Source organism: Alosa alosa, chromosome 23 (assembly GCF_017589495.1).
Source record: "Alosa alosa isolate M-15738 ecotype Scorff River chromosome 23, AALO_Geno_1.1, whole genome shotgun sequence".
Classification (NCBI taxonomy): domain Eukaryota; kingdom Metazoa; phylum Chordata; class Actinopteri; order Clupeiformes; family Clupeidae; genus Alosa; species Alosa alosa.
In genome coordinates, this window is record NC_063211.1 from 4,787,178 (window position 1) to 4,805,758 (window position 18,581).

At 44.7% G+C, this 18,581-nt stretch overlaps 1 protein-coding gene across 11 annotated transcripts in view; it reads left to right on the forward strand.

The window, feature by feature from the left end:
• Positions 1-18,147, forward strand: part of lrrfip1b (leucine rich repeat (in FLII) interacting protein 1b) — a 38,516-nt gene extending 20,369 nt beyond the window's left edge. For 5 of the 11 annotated variants that reach the window (XM_048234616.1, XM_048234619.1, XM_048234617.1 and 2 more), the window contains 9 exons: positions 2,307-2,384; positions 2,744-2,779; positions 3,098-3,223; positions 4,819-4,989; positions 5,257-5,349; positions 5,926-6,018; positions 6,789-6,881; positions 7,188-7,311; positions 7,798-11,294. In XM_048234616.1, coding sequence (XP_048090573.1) covers positions 2,307-2,384; positions 2,744-2,779; positions 3,098-3,223; positions 4,819-4,989; positions 5,257-5,349; positions 5,926-6,018; positions 6,789-6,881; positions 7,188-7,311; positions 7,798-10,835 — 3,852 coding nt within the window. In that variant the 3' untranslated portion in view covers positions 10,836-11,294. Of the gene's footprint in view, positions 1-2,306; positions 2,385-2,743; positions 2,780-3,097; positions 3,224-4,818; positions 4,990-5,256; positions 5,350-5,925; positions 6,019-6,788; positions 6,882-7,187; positions 7,312-7,797; positions 11,295-12,251; positions 12,302-13,277; positions 13,396-13,864; positions 13,945-14,228; positions 14,334-16,366 lie in introns of those variants that run through there. The other 6 variants (XM_048234621.1, XM_048234623.1, XM_048234624.1 and 3 more) reach the window with 4 other exon arrangements.
• The last annotated feature ends 434 nt before the right edge of the window (positions 18,148-18,581 follow it).

The window sequence follows — 18,581 nt, forward strand, 5'->3', positions numbered from 1 at the left end:
GTCCTGCCCCTGATCCGCAGCCTGTTGGCCTCTGCTCCTCTGTCCCGCCTCTGATCCGCAGCCTGTTGGCCTCTGCTCCTCTGTCCTGCCCCTGATCCGCAGCCTGTTGGCCTCTGCTCCTCTGTCCTGCCCCTGATCCGCAGCCTGTTGGCCTCTGCTCCTCTGTCCTGCCCCTGATCCGCAGCCTATTGGCCCTCTGCCCTCTGTCCTGCCCCTGATCCGCAGCCTGTTGGCCTCTGCTCCTCTGTCCTGCCCCTGATCCGCAGCCTATTGGCCCTCTGCCCTCTGTCCTGCCCCTGATCCGCAGCCTGTTGGCCTCTGCTCCTCTGTCCTGCCCCTGATCCGCAGCCTATTGGCCCTCTGCCCTCTGTCCTGCCCCTGATCCGCAGCCTGTTGGCCTCTGCTCCTCTGTCCTGCCCCTGATCCGCAGCCTGTTGGCCTCTGCTCCTCTGTCCTGCCCCTGATCCGCAGCCTGTTGGCCTCTGCTCCTCTGTCCTGCCCCTGATCCGCAGCCTGTTGGCCTCTGCTCCTCTGTCCTGCCCCTGATCCGCAGCCTGTTGGCCTCTGCTCCTCTGTCCTGCCCCTGATCCGCAGCCTGTTGGCCTCTGCTCCTCTGTCCTGCCCCTGATCCGCAGCCTGTTGGCCTCTGCTCCTCTGTCCTGCCCCTGATCCGCAGCCTATTGGCCTCTGCTCCTCTGTCCTGCCCCTGATCCGCAGCCTATTGGCCTCTGCTCCTCTGTCCTGCCCCTGATCCGCAGCCTGTTGGCCTCTGCTCCTCTGTCCTGCCCCTGATCCGCAGCCTATTGGCCCTCTGCCCTCTGTCCTGCCCCTGATCCGCAGCCTGTTGGCCTCTGCTCCTCTGTCCTGCCCCTGATCCGCAGCCTGTTGGCCTCTGCTCCTCTGTCCTGCCCCTGATCCGCAGCCTGTTGGCCTCTGCTCCTCTGTCCTGCCCCTGATCCGCAGCCTGTTGGCCTCTGCTCCTCTGTCCTGCCCCTGATCCGCAGCCTGTTGGCCTCTGCTCCTCTGTCCTGCCCCTGATCCGCAGCCTATTGGCCCTCTGCCCTCTGTCCTGCCCCTGATCCGCAGCCTGTTGGCCTCTGCTCCTCTGTCCTGCCCCTGATCCGCAGCCTATTGGCCCTCTGCTCCTCTGTCCTGCCCCTGATCCGCAGCCTATTGGCCCTCTGCTCCTCTGTCCTGCCCCTGATCCGCAGCCTGTTGGCCTCTGCTCCTCTGTCCTGCCCCTGATCCGCAGCCTATTGGCCCTCTGCTCCCTCTGTCCTGCCCCTGATCCGCAGCCTATTGGCCCTCTGCTCCCTCTGTCCCGCCTCTGATCCGCAGCCTATTGGCCCTCTGCCCTCTGTCCTGCCCCTGATCCGCAGCCTGTTGGCCTCTGCTCCTCTGTCCTGCCCCTGATCCGCAGCCTATTGGCCTCTGCTCCTCTGTCCTGCCCCTGATCCGCAGCCTATTGGCCCTCTGCCCTCTGTCCTGCCCCTGATCCGCAGCCTATTGGCCCTCTGCCCTCTGTCCTGCCCCTGATCCGCAGCCTGTTGGCCTCTGCTCCTCTGTCCTGCCCCTGATCCGCAGCCTATTGGCCTCTGCTCCTCTGTCCTGCCCCTGATCCGCATGCTTCCTTTCTGCTTCCTCCTTCCTGCTCTCCTTCGCCATGCCCTCCCTCCATCCCTCCATCCCTCCACCCCTCCATCACTCCACTCACTCTCTCTTCCCTCAGGGGCCTGTGCTAGTCTGCCTGGCTCTGTGGTACCCTGTAGCATCCAGACTGATCTCTTTTCCCTTCGCTAGTACCCCCTCATCTGTGCATCCTCTGCTCCTGTCACATTTATACATTCATGTAACAAGTCATTAACTAAACCTTTAATCTGGAGTGAACCTTGTTTCAGAATCAGTGTCTGTGTTCTCATCACTATCATTAACTTGATATTTTCAAGGAAAATTATATATTCGTCAGTTTGGACATGGTATACTGTATGTGGTTGAAGCTGTGAATGGTATGAGTGTGTGTGTGTGTGTGTGTGTGTGTGTGTGTCTGTCTGTGTGTCTGTGTGTGTCTGTGTGTGTGACTGAGAGTTTGCATGTTATTGCACAGTTACTGTACATCTGTTTTTTCTTCTTGTTTACCAACTATAATTTCTCTATGACTATTCCACTTAACCAAATAACACCTTTTATAATGTCTCTTTTTCTTCAATTTTCCATTTCTCTCCTCCTTTCTCTCCTTCTCTCTCTCTCTCTTTGTCTCTCTCTGTGTGTGTGTGTGTGTGTGGTGTATGTGTGTGTGTGTTGGCCAGCCATCAGAGTATAGTGGTTTTCTGGGCTCCAGTTCCAGGGCCTCATCCAGAGCCAGTTCTGCCCGAGCCAGCCCCGTGGTGAGCTCTCCCCTTCAGTCACTAATTCTAACCCACAGCCCTCATCTCTCCCTCTCTCTCCCTGCCTGTTATTTTAGTGATGTCAGTGAGTCAACATAAGAACCAATAATAAAAAAAAAAAGATAAATCCACAAAAAAGCTGATGCTGCTGGTGAGCTGATCCAATGTTATGGCTTCAGTAGCTCAATTTTGGGTTGCTGCGCTGTCTGCCAAAGCTTCTTGCTGGCGCTCGCCCAGTCCTGTATTCTCTTGCGCCATCTGGTGGACGTCTACAGCACTACAGAGGTTATTTAGCATGAATGTAGAAGAAATATGATGTGCATTGGTCAGCTCAATAAACTTCAATTCCCTATTTACAGGTGGAGGAGCGGATGGACAGAGACTTTTTTGACAAAGTGAGACTCTTCGTCCTTCATCTTCAGTTTTGTCACTTTTGACCTTTGAAAAAGATCCTTTTTCACCCATGTCTCATTCTCAAATGCTGACCGCTCTATAGGTCTGCTGTGTTTCATTGGAACTCTGTCACATTGATCAAAACTTTATGTTTAAATTATGTTTAACCCCGGTGTGGTTTGGTGCTCAGTGGAATGCCTTATTATCCATTGTAAAAAAAAATCAACCCAAATAGTGGTGCTCATTTTTTCATTTTCTGGATGATCTGTGCGGGGATGGAGATGAGTGGTCCTTGACTCTGATTGGTTATTTTCCCTTAGGGTTCTAGAACAGCCTCCACCCTATCGGCTGCCACTTTAGCCTCTCTAGGTGGAGGTTCCTCGCGGAGGGGAAGCTGCGACACCTCCATTTCTGCTGATACAGAAGCCTCCATAAGGGAAATGAAGGTATAACAAGCATGATAGTCTGACAAGTACATGAATATATATATATATGTGTGTGAGTGTATGATAGTCTGACATGTACATTAATATGTGCTTGATGGTGTTTTAAGCCCCCAACGTTGTCTTCCAGGCAGCGCTGCCAACGTCGACTTAAAGGCACCTTATCCTAAACCTAGCCCTAGCCCTAACTCTAAGCTTAACCCATGCCTAACCCTAGCGCCTTTCAGGGAGCGCTGCCTTGAAGACAACATTGGGGATATAACACCAAGAAACTTAATATGTACGTGTGAAAGGTGAAATTTTTATTTGTGAGAAAGTTATGTTCTAAGCAGGGCTCCGAACCGGTTCAATGAACGAAAACGAAAACCGAAAACGAACGGAATTTTACTAGGAGCGGAAACGGAAACGAAAACAAAATGGTCTTCAACTGTTCTGGAACAGAAACGTTATTCTGAAATCCACAAAACCGGTTAATAAAGTTTTTTTTTTTCGTTCTCTATATATTTTATAAAATTCGCAAAAGCATATCCTATGTCAGGGAGACTATTTCCGGTTGTGCGAAAAACAAGCCCGCATCTACACTGTTAATGTGAGATAACAATCCGCTATGTAGCCAACTACTGTAGGCGAACAGCCTAATAATTTGATTTCTGCAGTTTGAAAAAAAAAAAAAACTAATAAATGGACCTTTGGTCCAAATGTGTATATTTTGTCTTACTGTTGTAATGTAACCCCATCCGTCTGCCACTTCGGATCTTAGGCCAGCTCGTGGCGTAGGCTACTGAAACTGATTTGGAAATTGTTTGTAGCCTATGCGTAATAACCTATTTTGCCTGTCCACGCTTTGTCGCTTTAAAGTCGGGTTTGAAATGTTTTTGCAATTATAGCCTATTCTATGTAGAAGAGTTAAACAGGAAATTTGAGATAGGCCTTGTCAGCAACAGACAGGTTAGTTTATAAACAGGGTTGAAATTATAAAGCGCCAAGCCTTTGAAGATCTCCATATGGATAAAACTTAGGCTACAACCAGGAGGAGTTTAGCACGATCCAGAAATATTTTTGATAAGAAATTATTTATAGGCATAGGTTAGGCCTATAGTAAGTCTGTAGGCTATGGGATGGATAGCCCATCTGAATGTTTTTGGATGCCGCCTGTGATTTATTATTTTTGGGCATAGCTTCTGATATAGGCTAAATCAAGAGGAAATAATGAGTATGTCTATTCTAAGGTAAAGTCCACAAAAATAGACTTGATAGGCCCGCCAAACACTGCGGAACTTTAAGAACGAGCGATATTTTATGTTCGAACCGGTTCAGGACCGATATGTTGGTGGCGGAACGCATGCAAGAACGAAAACGTTAAACATAGGCCTACCTGAACCGTTCGGAACGGAACGTTTGAAAAATAATTTCGTTTTCAAGCCCTGGTTCTAAGGTTAAAAGGTTACATTTAATTTATATTTATTCATGTAGCAGACACTTTTATCCATAGCGACTTACAGTACACAAATGAGGAGTAACATTCAAGCTAGCCCTACAATGCAGAGGAGTCCTTAGATAACAGTTAAAACCTGTGGATATGTGTTTGTGGTCCGCAGGACTCCCTTACAGAGGTGGAGGAAAAGTACCGGCGGGCCATGGTGTCCAACGCACAGCTGGACAACGAGAAGTCCAACCTGATGTACCAGGTGGACACGCTGAGGGACACACTCATGGAGCTGGAAGAACAGATGTGTGAAATGAGACGGGAGTACGAGGAAAAGGCCAAGGTGTGTGTGTGTGTGTGTGTGTGTGTGTTAGGAGTCAGCTCTTATCATTGTGTAATCTGGTGAGTACCGGTAATCTTATAAATAATTATTTTTTTCAGTTTGACAGAAATGATGTGGAAATGATGTTGGCAAATTGTTATACACATAATTGACTACTAATCAGTGTTAAATGTGACCCTTTTCAGGGTGTTAAATGTGACCCTTTTCAGGGTGTTAAATGTGACCCTTTTCAGGGTGTTAAACGTGTGTTCTGTGTTTATCTGGCAGGATTACGAGCGAGAGCGCCATGCACATGCGGTTCTGAAGGTCCAGTTCACGGAGATGAAAGAAACTCTGAAACAGAGTGAGGAGTTGCTGGTGGTGAGTGCTCACACACACACACACACACACGCGCACACACGCACGCACGCACGCGCAAGCACGCACACACACACACGCACACACACACGCACACACACACACACACACACACACACAGTGTACCAGTACAGCTACATATACAGCTCTGGAAAAAATGCTGAGACCACTGCACATTTTTCTGATGTCATCCTTTGGTTGCTGAGTGACATGTGAATGAGTTTAAGGTCATATTCAAATTTGCAGCGGTCTCTTATTTTTGAATATGCCTGTCAACTCATTCAAATGTCACTCAGCACTCAACTCCAGAGCTGTACACAACAACTGGGTACTATATTGAACATTTCTGGGATTCATCAGCAAGCACATTGTCTGTCACAGAGATGCATGTGAATTCTATTCTATTTATTTTGACAGAAAGCCATTTTATCAGTTCTTTTTTTCTGTTTCTCTGCATGTTGAATTTCCCTCTTTGTTTTTCTTTCACATGACTTCCTCCTCCTCCTCCTCTCTCTCTCTTCCTCCTCCTCCTCCTCCTCTCTCTCTCTTCCTCTTGTTGCCTTCCTCTGTGGCGTCTAGGAGGCCCAGCAGTTGCGCCTGAAGCAGCACAACTATGTTAGAGAGATCTCTGACCTCCAGGAGACTCTGGAGTGGAAGGAGAAAAAGATCGGGGTACGCAGTCTGAAATAAACCTCTAAAAGTCTTTATCTTAAAAAGATCGGGGTACGCAGTCTGAAATAAACCTCTAAAAGTCTTTATCTTAAAAAGATCGGGGTACGCAGTCTGAAATAAACCTCTAAAAGTCTGTATTTTAAAAAGATTGGGGTACGCAGTCTGAAATAAACCTCTAAAAGTCTTTATCTTAAAAAGATCGGGGTACGCAGTCCGAAATAAACCTCTAAAAGTCTGTATCTTAAAAAGATAGGGGTACGCATTTTGAAATAAACCTCTAAGTCTTTATCTTAAAAAGATATGGGTACGCAGTCTGAAATAAACCTCTAAAAGTCTGTATTTTAAAAAGATCGGGGTACGCAGTCTGAAATAAACCTCTAAAAGTCTGTATTTTAAAAAGATCGGGGTACGCAGTCTGAAATAAACCTCTAAAAGTCTATATCTTCAAAAGATAGGGGTACGCATTTTGAAATAAACCTCTAAAAGTCTTTATCTTAAAAAGATAGGGGTACGCAGTCTGAAATAAACCTCTAAAAGTCTGTATTTTAAAAAGATCGGGGTACGCAGTCTGAAATAAACCTCCAAAAGTCTTTATCTTAACCTTCACTTCTGCATTATTAACATTTCTGGAACTTTCTAACCTCTTCACTTTTTATTCTTCTCCCTGCATTTCCTTGTGCATCTTTTTTTCTTCTTTCTGTCTCATTTTCCTCTCTGTGCCCCTGTCCTCCCTTCCTCTCTGGGGATGGCGATGATGCCGTATGGCGCAGGCCTTAGAGAGGCAGAAGGAGTACTCAGACTCGATGCGGGATGAGCGCAATGCCTTCAGGGACCAGGTGCTCAGGCTCCAGGATGCTCTGAAGGTACTCACCCAGCTCAGAAGAGTCAGGGAGAGAGACACGGGGTCACTAAACGAGGTCATCTCAGGTCATGCCAGCATGGACGCAGTGCACACACCACTGCTGTTGAATGCAGTGCAAAATGAGATCAATGCATTCAAAACTTTTATATGCTTCCTTTCATTATTTTTAACCTTTTTCTCAGAAAAGAAAAACACCAACCACTCTTTTTCCAGCTGCTGTAAGGAGAGGAGTCATATAAGAATTGTATGTGTCATGTGGAAGATTTGTGTGCTGTGTTCACTAAGTCCTTTTCACATCTCCCTTTAGAAACACGGGATAACGCTCACATCTGAGCCAACAACCAATGGTGACGCGGGAGAGAGTGTGATTGACGGGCATGTCACCTCAGAGTCTGCCTCCCAGCTGGCCCAGGACAGCGACAGCATACTAGGTGAGATCATGATCCGATGTACCATTTCATCTCTCTAATCGCACTTTCTCTGTACATAACCATTTTTTTAATTTCTCAAAAGCATTTATTTCACCAAATCCCTTATTTTCTTATTGTCAAATTACTTATTCTTTACTTACTTTACTTTACTTTACTTTACTAATTACTTACTCTATCGTGTTCCAACTTCCGTCACTGGAATCAACGTAGTTACGTACCTCAGGTAATTCAACATGCACAACTACTAACATCAACGAATGCCCTTTTATTGCAATGTGAATTGGTGAAGACCTTTTATCTTTTACGAATCATACTTTTTTCACATTCAAATGTTTGAAAACATTGTTTTTCCCTAATCTTTGGATATCAAAGGATCAAGATGTATTTTACCTATGGAGTGATGCACTGACTTTTCAAACAAGCCAATCAAAAATGAATGTCATATGTTACCCTGGTTTCTTCAAAGCTCTGTTAATGGTTTTTCAGGAAGAGGTCCATACTCCATGGATCACTCTAGGCAAGTTTGCATATATCTGGATATCATTCCTGAGATAACACAGGAGGAGGATGGCTGCTTAGATGACCACCAGACTCCTCAAATAGAAGCAGGAGTATCAGAGGAGGCCCGCGTAGCAGAGTCCTCATCTTCTCAATTCAACCAGACTGCCCTCCTGCCTGAGAAGACCCCTGAAGAAGCTGGAGAAGAAGAGGAGGACACACAAAAGATGGCAACACCTCCTTGTCAAGAAACAAAGAGCCATCAAGTTCAAGATCCTGCTGAAGTACAGAGTGCATCTGTGATTCTAAAAGATGGTGAAGACATGCGTGTGGAATATGGCTCAGAAGATGTTGATGATAACGAAGGAATCAGCACTCATACAGACTCTCAGTACCTCAAACCTGACACAGACACATCTGAACCTGAAAGGACGAATGAGGAGAGAGGGGAAAGCTTTGCTTGTGTCAGTGATGCCACGGTTACTGAGAATGATAGACAATCAACACACACACCTGTAGAGTCTTCTACTTCTGATAGTCAGTTAAATTCCACAGATGAACTCATAGAACCCCCGAAGGAAGAGAAGAGTGAATACATAGACCCTGGAATAGAGGTAGGTTCTGATCCAGTGAGTGAATCTGGCCTGTCAGCTGTTAGTAAAGACATACAAGATCAGACAGGTGAGAGTTCAGATCTCAAAAACTTTGAGATCGTAATTGAAGTCTCCACAAATTACTCGTCTGAAGCCCACAGCCCTGACCATGAGGTAGTTTGTGAGGAAGATACTCTGCTTTCAGATAGTCAGGCTACTGACACTCTCAAAGTGGAGCCTGCAGAGGGCTTTATGGAATCCATTAATGAGGTTGGGAGTCCTCCTGAGGACAGCAGGGTGACCATATCAGAAGATGAAAACTCACCATATCCAAGTGAGGGCAGAATAAATCCCCAGTTAGATGACAAAACAGAGGGCCCTGTGTCTGAAACCAGCGCTGTGGAAGTCCATACTGATGCAGTGGCACAGGCAGATGCAGATGCTGATAGCGGCATGAATAATGAAGAAGATGCTTTAGAAGCCCTGGATGAAGCCAAGTTACAGCAACATTGCATCATCCATGAAAAAGTACCAGAAGAGGATCAGTCACAGTCTCATCTCATCTCTGAGAATACAGCTCTAGACGTCGTTAATAACTCCAGTAGTGCAGATGTGGAGACACTTGGAGAATCTAAAATTGTGTCTTTGAGTGAAAACAGTACAGAGTGGCAGGCAGAAGGTGATGTGTCAGCCCGTCTGACTGAAACTGAAAACACACTGAAGACTGTTACAGACCAATTAGAGACCTCTGATGCCTGTGAAGACACACTGAAGACTGTTACAGACCAATCAGAGACCTCTGATGCCTGTGAAGACACACTGAAGACTGTTACAGACCAATCAGAGACCTCTGATGCCTGTGAAGACACACTGAAGACTGTTACAGACCAATCAGAGACCTCTGATGCCTGTGAAGACACATTGAAGACTGTTACAGACCAATCAGAGACCTCTGATGCCTGTGAAGACACACTGAAGAGTGTTAGAGACCAATCAGAGACCTCTGGTGCCAATGTAGAGTTAGTGGAGTGTGATGAAGAAACTCTGACTTCTAAAGCAGTCGACATCATCTCTCTACAAATCCCATCTGGACTGGATGCATCATCAGAGGAGCATACTATGACAGGAATCACCAAGGCTACAGGACCCTGTGGAACCTCAGGTGAGGTTACTATGGATATCGCTCTCAAACAGGAAAAGTTGCATGACATCACTCATATGAATGTATTGATAGAGCAGGTAGAGAGCAGCCAAGAGGACAACAGAAAAACAGAACATGTGATTGTCTCAAAGACTGAGACTCCTGTACGTGCTGAGGTTATCTCTGAAATCTCCTTTGATGCCCAACTTACTGACATAGACGTTGCAACAGGAACTATTAGTGAAGATACAATAAATGACATGCCAGAGGCAGAAATGGCCTCTGTAGTAATCCCTGGAGAGGGGAGTTGCAAACACAGTCATCATGAAGAAAACAGTGAGAGTGCTGAGACAGAACTCCGTGCAGATGCACCACTCGGGGGAGTGGAGGACAACAGGGGAATAGAGGATGGAGCTGAGCTAGCACACCTGGGAGAGCCGGCGGGCTCACCGCACACAGATAAATCTCTCACTGAAGACACTCCTGCAGAGAATGAAATCATCGCTGCAGCTGCAGAGCCCTCCTCCGTGGCCAACAGCATGAGCCGACCACAGAATGAGAGCGGGGCCGCCACGGGAGAGGTATCTGCGTTTCCCGAGGTGACGTCCAAGTTCGCTGACACAGAGGAACGTTCAACCTCTGACAGCGGAGATGATCGAGCTGATTCACAGTCAGCACCTGTGAGCTTATCCTCAGAGGACAAAGCTGAGGAATTTAACAAAGTTGCAGAGAAGCCCGTTTCTTCACCCGGTCAGAGGCCTGGCCCTTCTAGCTGTGAAAAAGAGTCGACTGACGCCTCCACCCAAACACACATCCAGGTAGCTGCTGGGAGAGAGGACAGTGTGGATGAGACTACCTCTGAGGAGACTACCTCTGTCCAGGGGTCTGGCTCTGTTCTCTGTGCAGGCGAGTCGACTGACGCCACCTCCTCACCCCACATTGAAGTAACCACTAGGAGAGGAGGAGGTGCAGAGGAGACGGCAGAGGAGGAGATGACGACTGCCTCTATCCAGACAGAAAGCACAGAGGAAGAGATCCCCATTGTGAGAGGGGCCGAAGCACTGGAGGACAGTCAGGACGATTTGAAATTTCTACAGAGTTGTGTGCTGGCTACTCAACTGGACTTTGAATTTGACCAAGCACAGGATCTTACAGGTTCAGCTGTCGCTATCCCTGTAGAGCCTGTAGAAGAGATTATCAAGGATGGTTTCACTGGAAAAGCATTCAAGAAGAAAAAGTTCAAGATCAAACGGAAAGGTGTCAAACGGAAAGAAGACTGCCGCTTGTCATAGTCTCATACTGTAGTCCCTTAATCCCTCCTAATCAGATTTACAGTGTAAATGCAGATGATATGTGAAACAGTGCAGCTCTTACTCTTGGTTTTAGTCTTGGTTTACCTTCACTCTTGCTACATGATCCTGCTGTGTACCGGTGTGTGTGTGCTGATGGAATGTACATTTTATTTAAAAACATACAGACTCAGGAATGTACATTTTATTTAAAAACAGACAGGATTTAACAATTCATACTGTCTCAGAGGACGCTGACAGAAACATGCCTTAATCACATTTGTGGATACATTTCTATCCCATAAAATGTTTGAATCTGGATGACCTTTCTGAATAAAAAAAAATGTATGATTCCATATTGACTACGTTCATAGCATTTGATTGGATACATGTGATATCTCAAACAAAGTGCTGTCTCAGTGATATGCAGAGACAAACTAAATAAAGTACAATCTTGACAAACATATGTGTGCTTATTTTCTGGATATTGATCACACTATTGATCATGTTACATGACTTATTTGTGTCATGTGCCATATAAAAACATTGAGATATAAAACACTGGCATTCAAAATCTCTGTCTCACTGTTACATCTATTAGGCCTACATGTATATTTTTGAATGCTTCTGCCATTTCCAATTTTTGTTATTAGTTTACATAAATCTTCATGAGCTATACCCAGGGATGTAGTGTTAAAATAAGAGGTGGGTAAACTACGAATTCTGTGATCTCGGTGAGGTGGACTGCGCCAGGCGGTATCAGATTTTTACAAAAAAGGCATACAGAACATGTTTGATGATGGCGGGGGTTATTATCCAATGTTTATAACAATACCAGTGGTATTAAATGGTTCCTAGAGTGTTGATGAGTGTACATATTGTGAATGTGTGATTTTTGAATGTTAAAAGTTGCAACTGGTGAATACATTTATTTGAGAGGTGGATAAACTCTAATAAGTGGTGGATAAACTCTATTTCTGAAATTTCAGAGGTGGGTAAACTGTGTTTTTTATTTGCGTTTAGCCTCCACTACATCCCTGGTTATACCATTAGCTATACCATGAGCTGGTCTCTGTCTTGGCACCTGACTCGTCTGAGAACAGTTCAGCTGTCCACAGCCTGTTGCTCTGTGATTGTGAGAACACTAAAGCCATTTAAACATGGATATCTAGCATGCTTCAATGGGTTCCTCAGCCCATGTAATCAGGCCTCTGAACTGTCAATATGTTGTATACTATCATATTAAACCATCAAGATGAAAATAATAAATATAGTGCACTTTTTACGGTGCTTTACATGACATTAAACATTTGTCATTAAAACAGCGTCATGCCCAAGTTTTGTTGAGATTATTGTAGAATGCATGGAAATGCATGGAATTGAAATGGGCATGGAAATGATTTCATCTATCTATTGCAGAGATTCGACTAAGAAAGCTAGTCGAAGAAAGAGAGAATTTAGTGGACCAGGTAAGTTTAACACTATATTATGTAACAAGCTGACTTTGTATTTATTCTTACTGTGAACATAAAGGGAAACTTCGGCCTTACAACAACCTGGGTCCTATTTGTGGATGATAATAAATGTAAATTTTCCGTTTGTCACCAAAACAACCTCAATCAGTGCAGCTTTGAATAAGAATAAGAATAATGCATAAATAATAAGCATTTACAACAGAATTGCATATAGACCCTTTCAACAATAAAAACAAAAACAATGCTTGAACGTTCTATTTGGGCCCCAATCTACTTCCTCTGCATTAAGATAACATATGGAATGTTAAAAAGGAAGCCTTGTGGGGCCAACTATGATGCTGATAATGGAACTCTCTTGAAAGGGTCTATAGGATACAGCATAGCCTTTAGGGGCAACTTCGCAACGTCAAAGTAAATAGGCTCAAAAATCACTATACGTCTATGCTACTATGGAGAGGGTTTCCGCAGAAAAATTGAAGTATTATTTTACCTTTGTAGGTTGTAAGTTTGAAGGAAAGGTATTAAAATGGACTTTGTGCTGTTAGTGCATTACCTTGTTCTTCAGGTTGGCGTCTTGGCTGTTTCCCTTTCAAGTGGATTTTAAAGTTCTCTCCATATAGATGTTTGTGTATAGATGTGAAGATGTTAATAAAGATGTGGGCTCAGGTTTTTGTTGTGGTGACAATGCTTCACAAAAAATTAACATATAGAGAGTCAAATATTGTATGTCTTTGTAACATTCTGTATTAGTGAGGCACTTTTAGACCATACTGGGCTGATTGCATTTTTGTTAAATTGCATTTGTTTATCAATAACAACCTGTCTCAAGGCATTTATAATCTCCAGAGCCTCAACGCCCCCTAGAGGAAGTACATTGACACAGCAGGGTCCCTAATTTAAAGGGACCATCATTGATATTACAGCCCCTTTAAGTGCTAAACTGTCTTGATGGGTGAATGTGCCTCTGCAGGTGAGGAAACTGAAAGCGCAGGTGGATCAGACTCAGAGGAACGGCACCGATGATGGAACGGGCACAGATGAGGACCTTCTGCAGAATGGCATGGACCCACACATCCTTGACCTGCAGAGTAAGAGACAAGACATCTGGTGTCGTATTAGGGTGCTTTCACATCTGGCTTGTTTAGGAGCAGTTGAATCGAAATGTAGAGCTTTTCCCCCCCAAAAGATTGGTTTGTTTGGATATGTGTCAAAACAGCAATTCCATTCGGTTTCAGACAAACACAGCAAATGGACCGAGACTACCCAGAAGAGGTGGTCTCGGCCAATTTCCAGTTGAAGTCTAGAGTGGTACGTAATGTGAGAGTAGTTTAAATTGCGCATAGAGTTTTGTTTAGGAGTTTTATTCCACTAAATGTGAACACGAAACAACCCCAAGGACAAAATGGAAAATTGGAATCAGCCTGTGATCCAAAAACAAAACAGGCATGAAAGCGCCTCAGAGATGTATGCAAGACTTCATTTGCATGCGGTCAACATCAGCTTCAGTTCATGGACACATGGAAATCACTCTGCTCTGCTCTGTTTTTTATCCCACAGGAGATGCTAACCGACAAATCAGTGACCTCAAATTCAAGCTGGTCAAGTCAGAGCAGGAGGTCACAGCCCTTGAGCAAAATGTGAGGTTTAGTCCTCTCTCTCTCATCAGGTTTACTATGAGAAATGGAATCAGTCATGGGGATGGATGACAATTAATGACTGTTAGAGTTTGAATGGGTGTAACTGCACTGTAGTGCTCCTATACTCAATACAATGTGGATGAATGTGTTTTCTGTTTTCTATGTTCATATTTCTAGTGTGTTTTAATAATATACTCTTCTTTAATAAGGTATTTCAAAAGCAATGCAGTGTAAATGGTAGAGACTGTTTAGTTGATCAAAACGCTCTCGTGTTTCTTGTGTAGATCATACGGCTCGAGGGCCAGGTGACCCGTTATAAGTCTGCGTCTGAGAACGCAGAGAAGGTGGAGGACGAGCTGAAGGTGGAGAAGAGAAGGCTGCAGAGAGAGGTAACGTTAGACACCCACACATCAGACTCCACCTGTGTCTTGTTAACACTAGAGGTAACGTTAGACACCCACACATCAGACTCCACCTGTGTCTTGTTAACACTAGAGGTAACGTTAGACACCCACACATCAGACTCCACCTGTGTCTTGTTAACACTAGAGGTAACGTTAGACACCCACACATCAGACTCCACCTGTGTCTTGTTAACACTAGAGGTAACGTTAGACACCCACACATCAGACTCCACCTGTGTCTTGTTAACACTAGAGGTAACGTTAGACACCCAAACATCAGACTCCACCTGTGCCTTGTCAACACTAGAGGTAATGTTAGAAACCTACACATCAGACTCCACCTGTGCCTTGTCAACACTAGAGGTATCGTTAGAAACCTACACATCAGACTCCACCTGTGCCTTGTCAACACTAGAGGTAATGTTAGAAACCTACACATCAGACTCCACCTGTGCCTTGTTAACACTAGAGGTAACATTAGAAACCTACACATCAGACTCCACCTGTGCCTTGTTAACACTTGAGGCGCTAATCATTTTATAACTACTAGGACTGCCAAAGCAGTCATTTTGACCCTTAGATTTTAAACTCTATATTCAACCAGCAGGACTGTTTTTTATTAAAACAAAGTAATTTTATTTATTTTTAAATGGTCAAAATGACCCAAGGTGTTAATACATGAGGGCCTGCTGCCAATAAGCCAAACCCAACCATCCCTTCTCACCTATAACTAAGCTCACCCTATAACACAAACACACCGCACCCTATAACGCAGCTCACCCTATAGCAGTGTTTTTCAACCTTTTTTGTGCCACGGCACACTTTTGACACTTAAAATGTCCCACAGCACACTAACATCCTGTGTGAAGAAAAAATAAACATACCATAGCCTAAAATTTCAAATAATACACAGATATGGCCTTATTACTTATTATTACTTGCAGTACACTGCCCTCCCCTTCTCCCCTACATACACAGCACATTATTTCATCAGGCAGCTTCTCCAACACACATCCCCAACATACTTACAGCACACTGTCCCCAATACAGCACATTGTCTCATGAGGAAGCTTCTCCAACACACATATTGCACACTGCCCTCTCCCCACATACACAGCACACTATCCCATCTCCCCTGTCATCCCCCCAACACACACACAAGACCCCTGGCAGTTGGGTTAGCCCCTTGAGCCGTGGATCTGCCCAAGGTTTCTTCCTTGGTAAGGGAGTTTTCCTTGCCCCTGTTGCTCTTGGGTGCTCCTTGTTGGTGCCCCCCCAATTCAATCCTCCCTCACCTTTCTTATGCAGCCCTTGCCACTTAATCTACTAAACCCTCTTCTACTGCACTTTTACCCCCCACACTTTGCACAAATAGGCTGACACCAGACATAATTTCACTGCATTTCTTACTTCCAGTAACTATATGCATGTGACAATAAACTTCCTTGTATCCTTGTATCCTTGTATTATGGCTTCTATGCAAGACCTGCTCAATAAAACAAGCGCCCTCTGTTTCATTTGTAGTTGACTATATCTAATTTAATTGTTGTTATGAACTGGATATGTGATGATTCTGTGAATACTGGATATGGGGCCCCCGTTGTACAATGCCTGCATACCACAAATAGTGCAATCATACAATCAATGAGATTATATGTGGTTATAAATTATTTGATGCAACAGTTGCTTTTCTGGATCAGTGAGTGACATTTGGGTAATTTTCTGCGGCACACCTGATGATCTCTCACGGCACACTAGTGTGCCCCGGCACAGTGGTTGAAAAACACTGCCCACAGCTCACCCTATAGCACACCTCACCCTATAACACAGCTGACCCTATAACACAGCTCACCCTATAACACACCTCACCCTATAGCACAGCTCACCCTATAGCACAGCTCACCCTTATAGCACAGCTAAAATGTCCCTTGGGATGATGAATCTATCTATCTATCTATCTATCTATGAGCTCAACTTATAACACAGCTCACCTCACCGTCTTTTCTCTTGTTCTGTAGCTGCGGTCAGCACTGGACCGCATCGATGAGCTGGAGGCCAGCAACAATCACCTGTCCAAACGCCTGGAGAAGATGAAGGCCAACCGGAGTGCCCTGCTTGCCCAGCAATGATGCTTGCTCTCTGCCTGGGCTCCGACCTTGAGCCAGTGGACCCTTTGACTCAGTTCTAGCACATGAGTGCTGAGAAGGTAGACAAGCTCACAGCACGCCTCTCACTGAGCCCGGGCAACGCAGTAACAGTGCAAGAGAACTTATACGCAGACTCATTCAATCAATCGCGCTTTTGGAAAAAAAAGACTCAAAGATTCATAATCCACAAGAGACACGTCCCATATCATCAAGTCTTGGTGCTGTGTGGGAGGTTGGTTATTGGTATCTTAGGTGCCATGTTTGACAGGAGGTATTTACCCCAGAGATGCACATATTATCATATTCCTGCAGAGGCGCATGGCCATCAGTCGATGGGATCCGTGTTTGATGTGAAAGATGAGCTGTAAGGACACTAGGAGAGTGCAGACCTCCGCAAAGGCCAAGCTCCCTGTCGCAATGTTACATCAAGGGAAAAAAAAAAAACAATCCTGGATCCATCCCCTCTTGATCCACAGCCGATACGAAATCAAATGGGTTCTTCCCTCTGAAAATGACCCTGGAGACAAATAAGGCAACATGAAACCACAACCTCCATAGGGGAGACAATATATAGCCTCTCTACAATTGAGCATATCTACAAGACCTCTGATGTGACCACCTCATAGCAGCTTTGAAATGGGACATCTGTTGCCAGGACAAGAACATGGTCTGGTCATCTGTCAGTCGTGGGGGAGGTACCCCAATAAGCACTGCATGTTTGCATACTTTTTGCTACCAAGATAGGTTGTCTCTGAAGGCAGGCCACTAGATGGGAGAGGACTGTCACTGTGTACAAAAAGGGACCTGTGGCCTGGCTGGGAGACACAACCTTGCTGATGTTCTAGCACTTAAGTCTGGTCTCACACAACTACTCTTTTCATTATATCTCTGCAAGCAACCTGTGTTTTTTTTATTTTTTATTTTCATTTTATCATCATCAAACCGGATGGCACTTAAGGATTGCCAAACTCCATCCTCCATCCTCTTAAAAACACCCTTACATCACGTAAAGACTAAACTCATAAACACATGTCACGGTGCTCTCGTTAAGTCTTTCAGATGCATTTCTAAGGAAAGGGAAAGACTAACATTAGTCAAATGTAATCAAATGGTCCATCATGCATTGCAATAATGCTTCGCTCTGTTGAATGGATCTGTTGCTGTGTTGTGGCTTGAGGTTCTCAGCCTACATTTATTTTTGTCAACTGACACATCAAGGGTTTGATGCCATTCTCTTTATGAAGATGTTTCCTTAGTGTGCCTCAGTGCAAGCAACTAAAGCTGGGTGGTAGGATTGTGCTGCTTCACTCCTCCTGGTTCCCTTTGCATAACAACATCATTCACAGCCACGCAGAGACACTGTTAAGCTTTGAATAAAGGATGTTATACAACAATGGGGTTCTATGGAACTATTTCTTTGTTTCTGATTGGCCGAGAGACGTTCCACGAGTCTATGGCGCTCTTCTGAATGCCTAAAGCGCCTAACGTGCTGTACACACCGTCTCACTTCCACCAAGCTTTCCAAACTCAGAACAGGAGCAGAGACATTGTGATCTTTGTGCAATAACTGAAATGCTGAGGTTGTACTCTGACAACATGCACAGGTTGTGTCATGAAATAACACAAATTAAATTACATTCATGCAAAGACAAGCTCGCTGTTATCTTTTCTGACCTGAAACAGTATGATTACAACAAGTCACAAGTGCGTTCAATGTACTCTGTTCTTTAACAACCTAACTGCTGTTATCTTTTCTCTGTGATCTCCCGCTGTATCAGCCATTAGTATGACCTGAAACAGTATGATTACAAGTCAAAAAGTGTGTTCAATGTACTCTGTACTTTAACTACCTAACTGTTGTTTTCTATTATGTCTCATTATGTTTAATCACTACAGTGAACTACAGTGTTGTCCAAGAATGTCTTTGTGTACACTGGTCAAAAGACATATATGACAATTCCAGACAATGGCCAATAGGGGGCAGTATGACTATCCGAAGCACAGAATGATTACAGTACAGGCACTAAACAAGTGTGGGGACATACTTCATGCATACTGGCAGTTTAACATCATTTATTGTTTCATC